At 41.0% G+C, this 16143-nt stretch overlaps 1 protein-coding gene across 1 annotated transcript in view; it reads right to left on the reverse strand.

Moving 5' to 3' along the window:
• The window catches only part of Eif4e3 (eukaryotic translation initiation factor 4E family member 3), a 40033-nt gene that overhangs the window by 9668 nt on the left and 14222 nt on the right, over positions 1-16143 (reverse strand). Inside the window, exons 3-5 of the mRNA XM_003473445.5 lie at positions 7994-8088; positions 6782-6842; positions 2251-2317 (exon numbers count right to left, since the gene is read on the reverse strand). Of these exons, the coding sequence (XP_003473493.1) occupies positions 2251-2317; positions 6782-6842; positions 7994-8088 (223 nt within the window). The remainder of the gene's footprint in view (positions 1-2250; positions 2318-6781; positions 6843-7993; positions 8089-16143) is intronic.

Below are 16143 nucleotides of genomic sequence, written 5' to 3' on the forward strand. Positions count from 1 at the left end.
ATTCAAGCAAAAGAAATGTGGAAGGCCTGAAATGCTAGGGCAAGTGTGAACTTGTCACAGGACTGGGAAGGAGGGGCTAAGATAGTCCCAGCTAAGAGATCAAGAGCCAACAGATCCAACTGACCAGCACAAATTAACAAGTAAAAGTATACTGGGGGAAAAAAAACTAAGCGAAAGCTGAATAGGAAAAAAAAAAAAAAGGTTATTCCAAACGTTACCTCAGGAGCATTCAGAAGGAGGTACCCATGAAGAAAACAAACTTTTAAATAGCAGTTAACTTCTCTTAGAATGGTTCCATGATAAACAGAAAGCAAAACAAAAAATGCTCACAAACAGGCTGGCAGAGGGGCTCAGCCCAGTACACTTGAGGCCTGTGTTCTCTTCCCAGCACCGAAAACGAAGCAAAGCGACACAGAAACGTGCTTAAAGGGGCTTGCAGAAGTCCACTAGGTACCTGAAGATGGTTTCTGCAAAGAGTCCTGAAGACTTGTTTACTCCCCAACTGTGGGACAATGGGAAGTACCAGTAAGGGGTCCCTGCCTACACAATAGTCCTCTCAATAAGACCAGGAACTGCACAGGGGAAGGTGGCTGACTGGGAAGGACAGAGGGACATGTGTGTGCCTCCTTCCAGCTCCATTAGACACGGAAGGCACATTAGGGAATCTACTTTGAGAGATCTGCCATGACAGTGTGAAGAGCCCAACTGAGGGTAAAGGTTCCTTTGCTTTCTGTCATTTTAGACAGATGGTTATGGATAATGTTGAGCTCTGAAGCGAAATGCGTATAGATGTATAATATGTATGTATATATAGAGTCCACTATACTAATAAATGTCGAAGATAATGACCACTACTTTGAACATCTCTTGTAATTTTTTTTTTTTTGTACTAGGGATCGAATTCATGGCCTCATGCTTGCCAGACAGATGCTTGTGCTTCTAAGCTAAATCCCTGGCACCTCTTATAATTGTAGAGGCCAAAGGTAATTTGTATTAATCTCATGATATCTCAGCAAATTTAGTATTAAAATACTTATACAAAGGGCTGGAGATTTAGATCAGCAGCACAAGCGCCTACTTGGTAAGCCCAAGGTTGTAAGTTTGATTCCCAGTTGCAAGAAATAAAACAAAATACAGGTTTTTCTTTTCCTGATGTATACATTTTTAGGGGGAGGGTTCTGTATAATATGCAGTCATCCTTTGATATCTAGTTAATTCTAGTATCTCCTCCACACCAAAATTCATGGATACTCAAATTCCTTATTAAAAAATGCTGAAATATTTTCACAGGACCTCCATTATACCTTAAATCATCTTTAGATTAGTTAACTCCCTGATTTAAGATTGAGTTCTTAAGCAAGACAAATTGAGTCTCATACACCTCTGACACAAATACACGCTGTAAAGCATAAAAAAATTCATATGCCCCATGATCTTGTTCTTTAGACTTGCGCCATTGTTTGAATGATTCATGTTAAAAGAACAAGTGACATCTACCTTCTCTTTGCCTTGGCCCAATCTCTCCATTATTTTCACTTTTGTTTCCATGGTTATTGCTTTGCACTTCCTAGCCATCCCCTCCACATCACCAAGGCTTTTCCTCTGACTTCCGGACATCCTGGGCTCTGACTACACACTGTCACACTGTACAGGAAGCGCACAGCAGCACAACTCTGACAATGTCCAGCAGACACGTGAGCTATTCCCATGATTTGTTCAAACTTACAAGTGTTCATAATGCAAGGGACATTCAAATGTTCAGAGGTCAGAGACTTTCCATACTTATAAAACCTAATGCAACATAAATGCTATGTAAACATTTGTTATACCATATTGTTCTATAAAATCCTATATGTTTTTGATCTGTGATTGGTTGAACAACATAAATGCTATGTAAGCAGTTGTCATACCATACTGTTTTGGGAATAAGAAATAAGGAAAAAAAACATATGTATGTGTTTAAATCCAGACACAATCTGTTTTTTCCAATATTTTCGATCTGTGGTGGGTTGAATCTGTGGGTACAGAACCCACAGATAAGAGCTGACTGTATACATATGTAAATATACACACATTATCTTCCACTAAACGCTCAATCACATTGAGAAAAAAGAAATCTAGCTTCACAATCTCAAAAAGAACATTTTCAAAGCATGCAGAAAGTGTAACACACAAAACCAGACTTCTGCAAGAAACAAGCAGGGGCCAAACAGACAGGAGGCACAGACAGCCCGAACCAGGGTTCTTTACCTGCTGCGGCACAGTCTGTGAACTGCTCCCCGATAGTTGCTAACAACAGCTCTTTCCAAACTGTGGACTGATGTGGGAAAGGGTAAAAGTCAAAACAAAAACAAAACACATTTTTTAGACCATTATTTTCAGGAGCCAAACAAGTTACAGCTTTCTCAACTTCACATGCACCTTCCACACTTACATTAAGGAGGACTCAGAAATTTCCACGTCATGGATGTAAACATTTTTAAGAGGGGCATACGCCATGCTGGTTTTCAAATAACTTCACCCAGACAAAACACAGGGATCTAAAGTCTTATGAAAGCTGATTGCTAGTGAAACCCTGATGAAGTTCAGAAGTACTGGGAAAAATTCATTCAAACAATTTATACTTCCCTGATTCTTTAAATTTAAAATGTACCAATTGAGTACATTTGAGTGCTATTTAGTAAAATCCTTCTCTTCTTTTTTCTTACATCAGATAAGGTATTTCAAAGGTTATCCCAGTGGGTGGGGGCACGTAAAGAAATTTATTGTTTACTTAAGTCTAGCACTGCAAAGGTCCACTCACTGGGGACAGTTTGTTGACACTAGGTAGTGGGTTTATGTCTGACTATACACAATTTCCCTGTAATGATTAGCGCTTCCTTGGGTCTGCCTTCTGCCAAGGAGAAACACCAGGGTTTGAGTTCCTTCTGGAGACAACTACTAATGCCATCTAAACAACAGTGAGAATCCACTCACAGGTCACTGGAACTAACAGTGCTCCCAGTTCTTCCCCTGGAAAGCTCTTGGTCCCCCTTATCCTCCATGCCACAGTTCACCTGCTCTGGTGTTTCTCAGAGTTGTTTGGGTTCTGAGATGCTGCTTACTGTTTGTGACCTGTGCAGTATACCAATCTCTTGGAGCACTGGTCTCCTTAAGTAAACAAAAAATAGTAACAGGCTGACCTCACAGGTTCATTGTGTATATGAAATTTGCCAGCGAATACATTCGAAGGACTTAGCACAGTCACTGCAACAAACGTGCTCAACATGTAAGATGGGCCCATAAATAGCTGCTTATGTGCTCAATACACATTAACTATAATAACAGTGTTTATTATTATGCTCTAATGAGCCTACAGCAGCTGTGCTGATCTTTTAACTGAGGCAATGGCAGTTAACTAAGGAGCTGAAAGGTGACTGCTCACCCTCAGAACGGTTTGGTTTGGTTCCTGCTCGCCATACTTGCATTTCATCTATTAGCCTCCCACCTAGAAATCACTTTCATTTTCTATCTGCCCAGCTTTGGCCTTGTCCTCTGTTAGGAGTGGAGAGCAGTCAAACTGCCTGGGACTAGGGCATTTGCACAGACATGAAAACTTTTTTTTTTGGTCTTTTTTTGTCGGTACCGGGGATCGAACTCACGACTGCCTGCTTCCAAGAAGGCAGGCGCTTAGGCCCCTGAGCTAAATCCCCAGGCCCCCAGACATGAAAACTTATTTGTGATGGAATGTGGCCAAGGGAGCTAGAGAGGAAAGACAGAACCAAACTACCTTTCAGCCACTTTTCAATAAATGTTGACATCATGATAGCTTCTGTAATAAACAGCTAACCTAAGTAAAAATATTACAGGCAAGCAGACTGGGCTAGGCCCTCAGGGGAGTCAATACAGAGGATGCAAACACATTACAACTGTGACCAGAGGCACATCCTTTGGAGGCCAGACCTCAAGATAAAGATGAAAGGACCAGGCTACATGCCTCCCAGTGATAAACAATAAATTAACATTAGTCACATCGGTGGGTGACCAAGACACCTGATTTATCTCTTCCTAAAAAAAGTCCTTGTCCTTCCCATGTACTTGCTACACAACCTGCTTCCCCACTGAATCAATATTCCCTAAGTAGCTAAACTTGTCATCTTCTTGGCTGATCACAGTTTTGTCCCCTTTCTCAGGAGCTATCTCTTTCTCAATAAATATTTCCTACTCTTAACTTCCATTGTTCCTTAGAACTCATTCTTTGGTTTTGAGAAACATGAACTCACCATATCTGACATCTAGCAGGTTGGGAGTTACATTTGTCTCCCATATATCACCTCCACCAGAATTCAAAGTCTAGCACAAGTAAATAACATGAACAGGCAAAAAGGCGTTCTCATTGAAATTTAAGCATTCTTGCATTCTCTAACATGTATTCTCCACTCTTTCCTTTTTTAGGAGGGTAGAAGGGTTTCATATTCTGTGCCTGGTGTGTTACTTGTTCCACTGACATTTTTTATTATGTATGCCAAGTACAGTACTAGTCAAATCTTGGAGCCATACTTGGAGGGAGAGGTGGTGGTGGGGGGTGTACCTACAGCCTTAGAACTGAGCGACAGGGTGTTGCTAAATTGCTAAGTTGTGCAGGCTGGGTTCAAACTCATAATCGTCTTGCCTCAGCCTCCCAGAGCTCTAGGATTGTAGGCCTGTGCTACCACTCTCAGCTGGAGCTGCATATTTTGAGTAATAGTTATACTTCTGGCAAACAAATCTGGCCGTAACTTCAGACATGCACCTACAGGGAAATGACACTAGCCCAAGCATATGGATTTGTGGAGACATTTCAATCTTTGAGCTTACCTACATGGGGAAAAAAAAGCCCCACAAAAAATGTGAGACTGAGTAGCATCTGCCCTTTCATCTATTTTCAGTGAAGCTTAGTGGTCTGGCAGGGCTTAAGATAGGCAATTTTAAGGTAGGTTAGAAGAAATAAAGTTAGGTAAAAAAAAGAGGCAAAAAAATCAAACTTTTAAAAATTGTAGTTTTAAAAAAACCTTATGCCATCAAAATACAAGTCTGGTTTGTTTGTTTATTTTTTTCATCCCAAACAGCAAACCTAGACAAGTGCCTTTAAGTTGCAAACAGCTCTGCCCATTCCCTTTTACTTGCAAGTGGTCCTCTTTCACCCATGAAGGGACCACCCCTTTGGCATTTCCCTTGGGAATAGCTCACTAGGGGTGGGCCATCCTCTCCTAGGCTCTAAGACTAAAACTTAGACTATAGGTTATTGACTTCCATAGAGTTCTACCTCAGAAAAACATAAAAGATCCCCAGATCCCAACCATATCATGTCTCATTTCTTTGAGCATCCGCACTCTGCTCTTGAGTGCATCCTGTATGTATTCTAATAAATCTTTCTCCTGCTTCTTTCACTGATGCATTCTGAAAATTCTTTTCCCTTCAGGGCCATAAGTGAACCTGTGTTTAATTTGAAGGAGTGGATAAATTCTTTATTTCAGCCATGGGACCCTCAGACCCAGCCCCTGACAACTTCATTTTCAGGGAGTATGATGGATTAGAGTCCACGCCTGCAAAATATGGGTGCAGCCTCTGCTGAAACCCAAAGAATTGGTGAGACCCCGAGGCCTCCCATTTTCCTTCCCATAGTCACTGAAGTGCTTCTGCCTTTCAGTGAAAGAAAAAAGAGCTGTTTAGAGGAAGGACTTTCTTCCTTCCATGGAAACCAACTTCAGTATGTTAGTTATGGCTGGTGAGGAAAAGACTGCCATAAAGACTATCAACTTTACTGTGAAGTTCACGTAGAGTGATCAAAAAATAAAGTGACCATTTACATTTTTAAAAATCATTACAGTAAAAGAAACACTGCCATTAATTCCCCTGAAAATATTCCTCATTTGAACATACTTAATTTATCATTCTTGCCGCTTTCTAAAGCAGTTCTGGAGGTGCTCTTTCATGAGAGTTTTTACAAAATGAAACAAAAAAGTGTGGTGAAGGCTATTGCTGAATGTCATCCAATGGAAAAGCAGGCTCATAAAACCACTATGGTGTGTCCTCATCTATCTTTCCCATTGATCTGGCACCGTGAGACTTCTGGCTTTCTCAAAGTCAAAATGACCAAAGGAAGTAAGTACTGAATCAGTTCAGGACACGGAGGCAGCCAAAACAGTGCAACTAAAGACACTCCCCAAAGACACTTCCAGAACTGCTTCAAAAAGAGACGAGAATGAGAGATAAGTGTGTTTAAAGTGTGTGGTGTGTGTGTGTTTGTGTTTGAGGGGGGGTTATGGGACTGTCATTTACTGTAAAAAAATGTTAAAAATTTTAAACACACTGTATTCTTTGATCCCTCCCCATACAGGCATTCAGCCCATACAGATGACATGATACAATGACACCATCACACCATCTCTATAGAGAACATGATACTACATTTTCAAGGTGACAAGTGTAAGGCAGAATAAGGTTAGAAGCGAATTTGTCAGCAGCCCGGTGTGGTGGCTCATGCCTGTAATCCCAGCACTTGGGAGGCTGAGGCAGGAGGATCGTTGCGAGTTTGAGACCAGCCTGGGCTACAAAGTGAGCCCAAGGCCATTCTGAACTGTATAGCGAGACCCTGTCTCAAAAAGACAAAAAAAAAAAAAAAAAAAAAGCAGCAAATTTGTCACCCTAGGTTTGGTGAGACATTTCCAGGCAGGTTCTCTGAAAAGCACAAAATGCTCAGGGCATACAGTCAACAGCAACCCCCAGCTCAGCCAGTCAACGGGAACAGAACAAACCTTACCGTGCTGTCCTTGGGGACTTTCATCTTCCACACACCACCCTTTGCATTACTCTCCTCTTCCCTGTATCAGAGACCAATATTTAAAGTTACACTCAGTGACGAGCTAGTTCTGGATACATTTAGGTTAACTATTTGTGTGTGTGTGTGTGTGTGTTTAGTTTAATAATAGATAATCTTAAAAACAAAAACAAACAGACACTTTTCAGTTAATACCCCTCACCCCACTTTCTGATTGGGAACAGAAGCAGACGAAAGAAAAAGGACGGAGACGGGATAGAAGGAGATGATGAAGGCAAGGACGGGGGTGACAGGACCTAGGCACTTATTCTCAAGCAGATGGTGTGGAGAGGCTCCTGGGGTTCTCCAGAGACGGACAATTAATGTAACTTCTTCTCAGATGTAAAGATCTTTACATTTCAAATCATGTTCATCTCATATCAACCAGGTGTTCTTGTGGTAGACAGTACTACATTTCCCTGCTTAATATCTGCTTATTAATAGCAACCAACCTTCCCTTTAGGCAGCCAGTTGCCTTATGCTTTTATGTGAGACCCACTCATAGAGATGAGTGTTGATTCCTCATCCTGGCTTTAAAGATGGGCTATGATGCAGGTTTGCCTAAGAGAATCCTGTTCGTACTAGTCTTTGTGGTTGGCCAGCAATGGCCCATGACAGTTGGCCCTGAGGCTTTATTGTGGCTGGTGATGCTGACACTGCTAAATTTGAAGTTGGTGAGACTGAAGTTCATGATGGCTACTGGACACCACAAAAGGGAGAACCTGCCTGAAATTTAGCCAACACAGAGGAGGGCAAATAAAAAGATGGCGGATTTCAGGGTCCTGATAACATCTGCAAAGCTGGTCATCAGTCCTATCAGTGGGCTTCTCAGTTATGAGTTCCAAAATATTCTGGCTTTTGCTCATTTTTGGTTTCTGCCACTTGTTATAATATGAAATGAGATATATTTCTTTTTTTGTTAGCAAGCAAATGACTCAGAAATGTTAAAAGACGTGACATAAAGATTGGGCAGTCTACTGTCCAATGCCATCACCACTATTCCAAGTTCACGTTCCCACAGGCCTTGGCCCCTTGTAATCATTGGTGGACTCTCTGTGGGCTCACTGAAAGACTTTCGCAGGTGAAAAGACCTCTCATGGGGTTCACAACCACGCCCCTCCCAACCTGACTTTGCATTCCACATCAGACACTTACCAGAGTGGTCGCCTCTCTCCTCTCATTAAATGGTAACTACATCTCACAGGCAGGCTAGTCACAGGAGGGATATTATTGTACACACTCCAGAATATCTTTAAAAGAAAAACATTCCATTTAATATATTCAATAGTGATTTCCTTTGTTACTAGATAATAACTAATTAAAGAAAAAGTTCATTCTCATTAAGTTCTACCTATTCAATAGATTTCTCTCAGTGTTTTTTTTTTTTTTTTTTTGTAACTTTCGAATAGAAAACATAACATTAAAGAATTTTCCTCACTGATGTTGGGCCAGCCAAGTTCTATTTTCTTTTAGAGAGAAATGGCTATTAAGCATGTATTCCTATTCAATATGTGTATGTGTAAGACTGCAAAGTGCTGGGTATGGTGGTGTATACCGAGAATCTCCGCGTTCTTGGAGGCTGAGGTAGGAAGATTGCAAGTTTAAGCCTCAGCCTTGGCAGCCTAGAAACTCAGTGAGATCTATTCCAAAATAAATAGTAAAAAGGAGTTGGGGACACAGCTCAGTGCAAAGACCCTTGCTTCAATCCTCAAACCAAAACTAACAAACTAAACAAACCTGGAAAGATAAAGTACAACGGCTGGACTAAACTTTGCAAAATCATATTGCATTGGGGATTTTTGTTAAATAAACAGTTTTAACTGCTCTTGTCACTAAAATGCAATCATGGGAGATGATAGATATGTTAATGTTTCACCGTAGTACCATTTGACTATTTACATGTATTCCATGACACCACACTGAATATATAGAATATACACCTCAAATATATAGAATATAATTTATTTTTTAAAACAACAAGTATTAACTGACCCAGGAACTATGTACATTTTTCCTAGCAAATGTTTAATTTTAATTTATGTGGAAATCAGAAACTTTTAATAGCTTTGAAGATTTTATTTGAAAAAATTAGGAAGGGAACACGTTATATTATATATTTGACACAGTTTGGTGACACATTAAGATCCTCAACAGTTCAATAATAACTGCATTGTCAATAGTATTCTATTGTAAATAAATTCACTCTGTCCTGGAACTAGAAAAGATCTTGCTAATTGATGGTTTCCCTGACAGACTGATGGTATCCACTGCACAGTACTGCAGAGTTGTACTGGGCCATATTTCCCCCCTTTTTGGGCCATAGTTCCTTATAACACTCTTCTAGGAAGAAATCTGTGATGGCTGGGGGCTGAAGGCGTTCAGGAGGGGGAAGAACTACGTTAGGCTCTGATCTCATTCTCTTTCCCTCTCAGAAGAAACCGGGGACAGCTCAGCTGCAGGGTGAGGTGACTTCACATCTGTCTTGCAGAACTTGGATGTTGAAGCTCCACCATATTGCAATGGTACTAGAGTCAGTGCCCTTAGGAGATAACTGGGACATGATGGTGGAGCTCTAAGGAGGGTGTGAGCATCCTTATGAGAGGAAGACTGCCAGCTGTCTACCAAGGAAAAACACAAGCTCCCCACTGTATGTGCACAAGGAAGAGGGTCTCACCTGTCCCTGAATGGCTGGCACTCTGACCCTGGACTTCCAGCCTCCAGAACTATCAGAAACACAGGTTTGCTGCTTAAGCCCTCTGATCTGTGGTGTTCTGTAATAGTAACTGAACTCACTAAGACACATAGTAACTACAAACAGAAATGGATTGTATAAAATAATACAGTAGTAACAATAGAGACAGTAATAGTAACAGCAAGGACAGGTGACATACTGAGCTGTTGTGTGCCAGGTCTTGGTCTATTTTACATATTTATGTAATTTATTCTAGTGCTAATCTTATAAGGGTTATTGCCTTATTTCAGAGATAGGGAAACAGAGATATACATTACTCAAAACCACTGTTTCCTATGACCAGTGGGATTAGGACAAAGACTGAGGTTTTGAAGAAGAAAATGCCCCTCTTCATTTAGACGCAGCCACAGAATTACTGCAGTATGGATCCTAGGCAGCACATTATGTGCAAACGAGAAATACTGTTCTGTGTAGTAAGGTGAATATTCTAGGAAGTCTGACGAAACAGTGCAGGTAACAGAGTAGTTATAGCAGTGAATCCTTGGGCCCCATGAATTAAGTGGCAAAGGTAGAATGGAGTTTTCTTTATGTTAAATGATCATCGTAGTGGGTTGGTCAAGCTTGTTTTGTGTAAAAATACAATAAAGTTGAATTAATTGCAAAGGTGAAATGGATGCAAAGAAAATTAGAAGGAAAAAAAAGCCCATGGTGGTAGCTTTATAATTGAGAACCCACTTTGTATTTTTTCTGCTAAAATGATGCTAACATGGGAACAGAAAGGAGCCTGGTAGTAAAAAAAGGATCCAATCGTCAGATGTCTGTCTTTATGCAGGTATCTATCCTATAAATGCTGTGATACTAGTGCAGATAATAAATTAACTATTATTTCAGGTTCCATCTGTGGTGTGAGTGAATCAGGTACTCAAATTCTAAAATCCCTATTTTCTAAATGACTAAGCTGTTTTTGATCATGACAATACCACATGACAATACTGTGTTGGAAGTATCCTTGTCCAATTTAGGAAGCACTGGACACCTGTGGAAGACGTTTGCTTCCCAGTGAAATGTCCTTAACTGGAGTCTGGTGACTATCTTCCCTCCAAATTGGGACACTAATGTTGCAATGACTTCTGCTGAATTTAAGAATAAAATGATACTAAATGAAAAGCCCTCTGTAAAGGAAATCCAAGAGGATTCTGTGTTGGCAAATTTTGAATCTGAATGGCATCCCAAACCAAAGCTCTGCTCTCACACCCCTACTTTTCGCCTCCTGCTTCGATTACCTTGAGAATGTAACAGTAAATGCTTCTCATTGCCAAGTTCATGACAACCCTAAGAACCCTACTAAGAGCTATAACCTTCCAAGCTTCTCTAGAAAACAAAATCAAAAATAGATAACTGATACTGTTTGTCTAGGCAAATCTGACTGGAAGAGACTGAAGCCCAACCAGAGACCATAAGAGATTCGATTCTCATGGCATATTTATTAAAGCAGCTACTTGCACATTTGTGTGTGAACAAATGGGAGCAAAACATCTGCTGACATCACTGAGAGAATCACATTCAAAAGTGCGGGGCCCTGAATGTGTCTGCCTCCCTGTTCCAAAGCTCATTTAAGAAGTAGAATATTGGTTAGATACGTCTGACACTGAAGTAGCTGGAGGACAGAACCAGACACTACTGGGTTTCTGGAGCCTACTTTTTCCACTGTGGAACAGAAAGGGCCACAACTATGGAATCCTGTGAATCCACAAATATACTTTCTGTAACACATTTTAAAAATCTGAACACCATCCAGGTGCATACCTGTAATCCTAGCACTCTGGGAGGCTGGGGGAGGAAGATCACTAGTTCAAGAGCAGCCTGGGCAACTTAACAACTGAGACCTTTTCACAAAATAAAAAAGGGCTAGAAATGAAGCTCAGTTGAAGGTCCTGGGATCAACTGCCAGTACTGCCCCTCCCTTGCCCCCAAAATTGAAATAACTGTATCTTCTAGAGATTAGACCTTGCAATGAAATTTCAAAAGTCATCAAGCTTATAATTAATTCTATTCAGCCTGAAATAAATATTGCAGTAAAAATAAAACCAGGCACAATGTTTATGAGAGCTATGCTCTTTTTTCAATGTTTTAATGATACCCAAGCTCAGTAAGTGTAAAAGTTGGGCATCATACACTTGGTCAATGTTAGTGGACACAAGCTGTGTGCACCATACTCCATCTTGGGGAACTGACTGACCAGGAGAGACAGCCCTTGACCACAGGGGTCCACTTGTTGGCTGTAAATTCTCTAACATCATTCTGGTCCTCTAACTGAGCACCCAAATGCTTACCCAGTGGATTTTTAGGATAATCTTAACTGGTCACAAGCTCTTAAAATCCAAGTTGCTTCCCCTGTATAAGGAGTATCATAAAGTGACCTCATTGTATGATTTAATGCCTAAATGTAAAGTGGAAGCATGTGCCTAAGAAAGCAAGCAAAGTGTGGTCATACTCATTAAATATGGTGACCACTCTTGATACACTCCCAATTTTCTAGCTCAGATTAGGGCAATTATACCCCATCTGATAAGCTTCTGCCAAAGAGATAATCATTCGTTATTAGGAAAAATAGTGTCCCTCCTCCTCGATTTCCCACTGGACTATTCTAAGGAAAAGAAAAAGTTCACATTTTCTTCCAAAAGTTGCAGCATGTACAGAGGAGAGTATTGGCGGGATCCTAAACTCATTAGGTATTTCCACTTGCCAAGGGTTTCCCTCTAGCTGGATCAATGATATTCCTAGAGAATAGACAGGTATCAGAACAGAGAGGGATACTGAAGGCTTAATGGGTGTTTTCAACTCGCAGCAGGCACAAAGACTGGAAACAGAGTTTCTAATGGGTAAGAACTAGGTAGTTCAGAGAAAAGCGGGTTTTGCTTTGAATTCCAAGAGTATGTCTTACTCTGAAATGGGGAGTTAAAAGTTTGGAGAGGACAGAGAGGTTCAAACTTGAGAGGGTGGGAAGACAGGTCCTCTCCAGAAGAGGAAGGGGGAACCCAGGGCAGAACACAGCATACCCTGCTTCCAAGGAAGGAACAGCCTACAGGGCCTCAAGACTCCTAAAGCTCATTTCTGCAGTGTGAGCATTGAGGCAGGTCAGAGAAGCGCTGGGAAAGTAAGTTATATTTGCAGGGGTGGGGGGCTGCTGCAGCCTTGCAGTTCCTCCTGCTCTGGTGGGGCACAGAGAAGGCAGCAACACTGCCTGTATCTTCAGCCTGGAGCATGGAATTGCTAGAAAGGCCTGGGGTCTGTACAGGGGTGTACACAGCAGAGACCTTCAAGACTGAAGCCACAGCAGTGTTGAATCAGGTGGGCAGTACAAAGTCAACAGTCACAGGGGATTAGGTGTATCTCTGCACCTGTCAGTTCATGAAGAGAAGGGCAACAGGGCAAACACTGCCCAAAGACTTAACCTTGCAAGAGATGAAGTTTTACATTTGAAGTAACTAAATTACCTGAAATTTGCAAGTCCTCCTCCCCATCCCAATACACACATAGCCCCTGATGCTGTGAGCAAACCTACAGGAACACAGGCAACCTGATGTCACTTTTATTTCTGCATAACTGGGTTGTGATCACAGACACTAATCCTATTATACAAGCAATGAATAAATAAAACATGAATAAAGAATCCTGTTACACTGGATATTAAATTTGCACTAGACACAGCTATGAAGCAAACCTGGCTTTAGGTCTCTTTTTCTCTCCCTCTTACTATCTCTGACCCTTCGTCATTAGTGCCAGTATCTTTTCCCACATGTGCTTTCTTTTACCCCAGGGACTCCCTCTAGGTCCTTTCATGACAGGATGCCCATGCCATGGCTATCCTGCTGTGTCCATGGCAGGAAGCCTATTGAATCAATCTTTCCATCATTCTCTATTATCAACAGTGACCTACAAACCTCTGCTTCTCAAAGCATAAGCCTCACTCCTCAAGTGTCTGAGCATCAATCTGCTGCTCTAACTTAATGACCCTAACGTGCTGACAGCAGAAGTCTTGGTGTTATTGGCTGTACGTATGGTGATGTTACTCTCTTCACTTTAATAGATTATATGTACTATTTATGAAGATTTTCTAGCTCTGATGAATGATACTGAAATTCTATTTATAAAAAACATGAAGTTTCTATTGTTTGAATTTAAGTGAAACATCAATTTATGAGCTATATCCTGTCAAACACAGTATAAGTGAGACAAGTATGGCAAATCTTGAAATTGATAACACAACTTGCTGAGGATTGAGACAGAATGCTATACAGGAATGCATTTGCAAGAGTGAAACTTTCAGTCTTGTGGCTGGCAAAATGGACCTGGGGACAAGAGGCCCTCCTGTGCAAATCACCTCTGGCAGGCAGCTCCACATTCTCCCACAGCAATGCCTGGGCATGTTCAGAAGTCATGTTCTTTTCAGTGCTGCATCCACAGGGGATGTACAGACACTAGAAAAATGTGCAACGTGTACATGTTCAAAAGACGGGAAGAATCAGTAAGTGTATCTGTAAAACATGTTAAAATGAAAAAAGAAATTTCCAAGAAAGATGGGAAAGGAGGAAATAACTCTATCCAGACAGAGTTAGCCTTACTGCTGGCTGCAATGAGTGTCCTCAGCAGGGGTCACTGGGTCCTGTGGAGGCCTGGCCTCCTGAACTCTTCAGTCATGGGAGTCAAAGAAAGAGGCATGGACCAAAGTGGAGGAAATTCCAGCCCTGGAGGCAGTTTCCACTGGATGTTTGTGCTGCTCACCCACCAGCCTCAGTCTCCCCAGCTAATGCCCAGGAACAACAATTCTTCCTCCTTTCCATGACTGAGATTTGCAGAAGGGCCTCAGAGTACAAAATAACGTACTATGTCTTAATGTAGAACACTCATTAATAACCCATGACTCCTACATTTCACTGAATCATATAGGGGGAAAACAGAAACAGGAATAGGGAGGTAGGTTTCAGTGTAGTCAGAGTGACAGAGCATTAACTGTCATCAACAATCACAGAATAAAAAGACAGGTGGGACAAGGGCGTCTTCAGATGACTTTCAAGTAAGCAGTTCAGCTAGTTCTTAAGTACTAAGGACCACTGCAGAGATGTTAAAGACACTCACAGAATGAACTCCCAAAAGTTATGAATAAGTTAAATATGTTTTCATAAGTAGAGGAACTAGTAATTGATACAGGGCATAAAGTGCTTGAAATTAATAGACATAAATAAACTAGAAGCAGCGGTATATAGTTTTCCTGCATAAAACATGACTGAGGCAAGTATGAAAAGATGCCCCAAAGAAAGAAAAAATGATGGCAGGTGAGATTATTGCTATTACTGGGCATTTACTGTGTTTTTTACTTCAATGTACGAGTTCATTCTCACAACAGCTTGATAAAAATCTCTACTATGATTATGCCCATTTTATAGGTTAGTGAACTGAGACACAGGTTAAATAACTTGTGTGAGCTACTAAGTACTGCACATTATGGGATATGAATGCGGACAGCGTGACCACCAGACACTCCAGCCCACACCCTCACCAGTCAGCTGCTGGATCCAAGGGACAGAGTCCAGTAACAACACATGAGGGCTTACCAAGTGCCGAGCCTTACAGGAAACTGTATACCATCTCATCTAGCCTTGCTCAACCTTATGAAGTAAACATGATTATTATCTCAGTTTCACAGATGAGGAAACTGGAGTAAACAGAGACATCGGTCCCCAGAAGGAACTTCCCGGTCACTTACAGCAGTGTTTCCCAGCCTATTTTCTTGTCATCCTACCCCTGCAGCTGACCTAAAGACCCTTTTTGCGTAAATTTTAGGAAATTTTAAAGCCACATGGGAGTGTGTAATCATTTGCATACCACATATATATCTATGCTTTCTACATAAAAACAGTAAGATTTCCTTACCGACTTCCTAAGAACCAAATTTTGTCCCTACTGAAAATGCGTAACACACAAGTGAATGGATCTTTTTGTGAACAATCTGCTACGATCCAGGAAAAGTGTTTCATTTATGTATGTCTCATGTATTCAGTCCTTCAATATGCACTGGGTGAAAGAACAGACACAAAAGGATCTAATACTATGTGATTCCATTTATCTGAAGTTCAGTATCAGACAAAAGGCTGTAGGAATCAGAACAGTGACAGCACCTGCAGGAGGGGAACTGATGGGAAATGAGTACAAGAAAATTTCTGGCATGACTGTTTTTAATCTTGATTTAGGTGATGGCTACATATATATATTTCTTTGTCAAAATTTGCACTTGAGAAATATACATCTACTGTTTGTGCAAATTATATCCCTACAAAATGTAGTTTTGTTTTTGTATTTTTGTTTTGTTTTGTTTGGTACCTGGGGACTGAACCCAGGGCCTTACACGTATTAGGGAAGGGCTATGTCACTGAGCTACACCCCTAAAGTTTGATTTAAGGAAGGTGTTTTTTACATGGGCCAGCCAGGGGAATTTAAATTGTTCCCTAAAGATCTTAATGTGTTGCTGGATCCAAACCCCAAACAAATGCTCTGTGTTACATACAGGGTCAGGAAAAATGAGCCAAAATGAGCTTATCTGACTTTTCTGATA

This window comes from Cavia porcellus, unplaced genomic scaffold (genome assembly GCF_034190915.1).
Source record: "Cavia porcellus strain 051 isolate PalLab524CR breed Dunkin Hartley unplaced genomic scaffold, mCavPor4.1 scaffold_13, whole genome shotgun sequence".
In the NCBI taxonomy this organism is placed as follows: domain Eukaryota; kingdom Metazoa; phylum Chordata; class Mammalia; order Rodentia; family Caviidae; genus Cavia; species Cavia porcellus.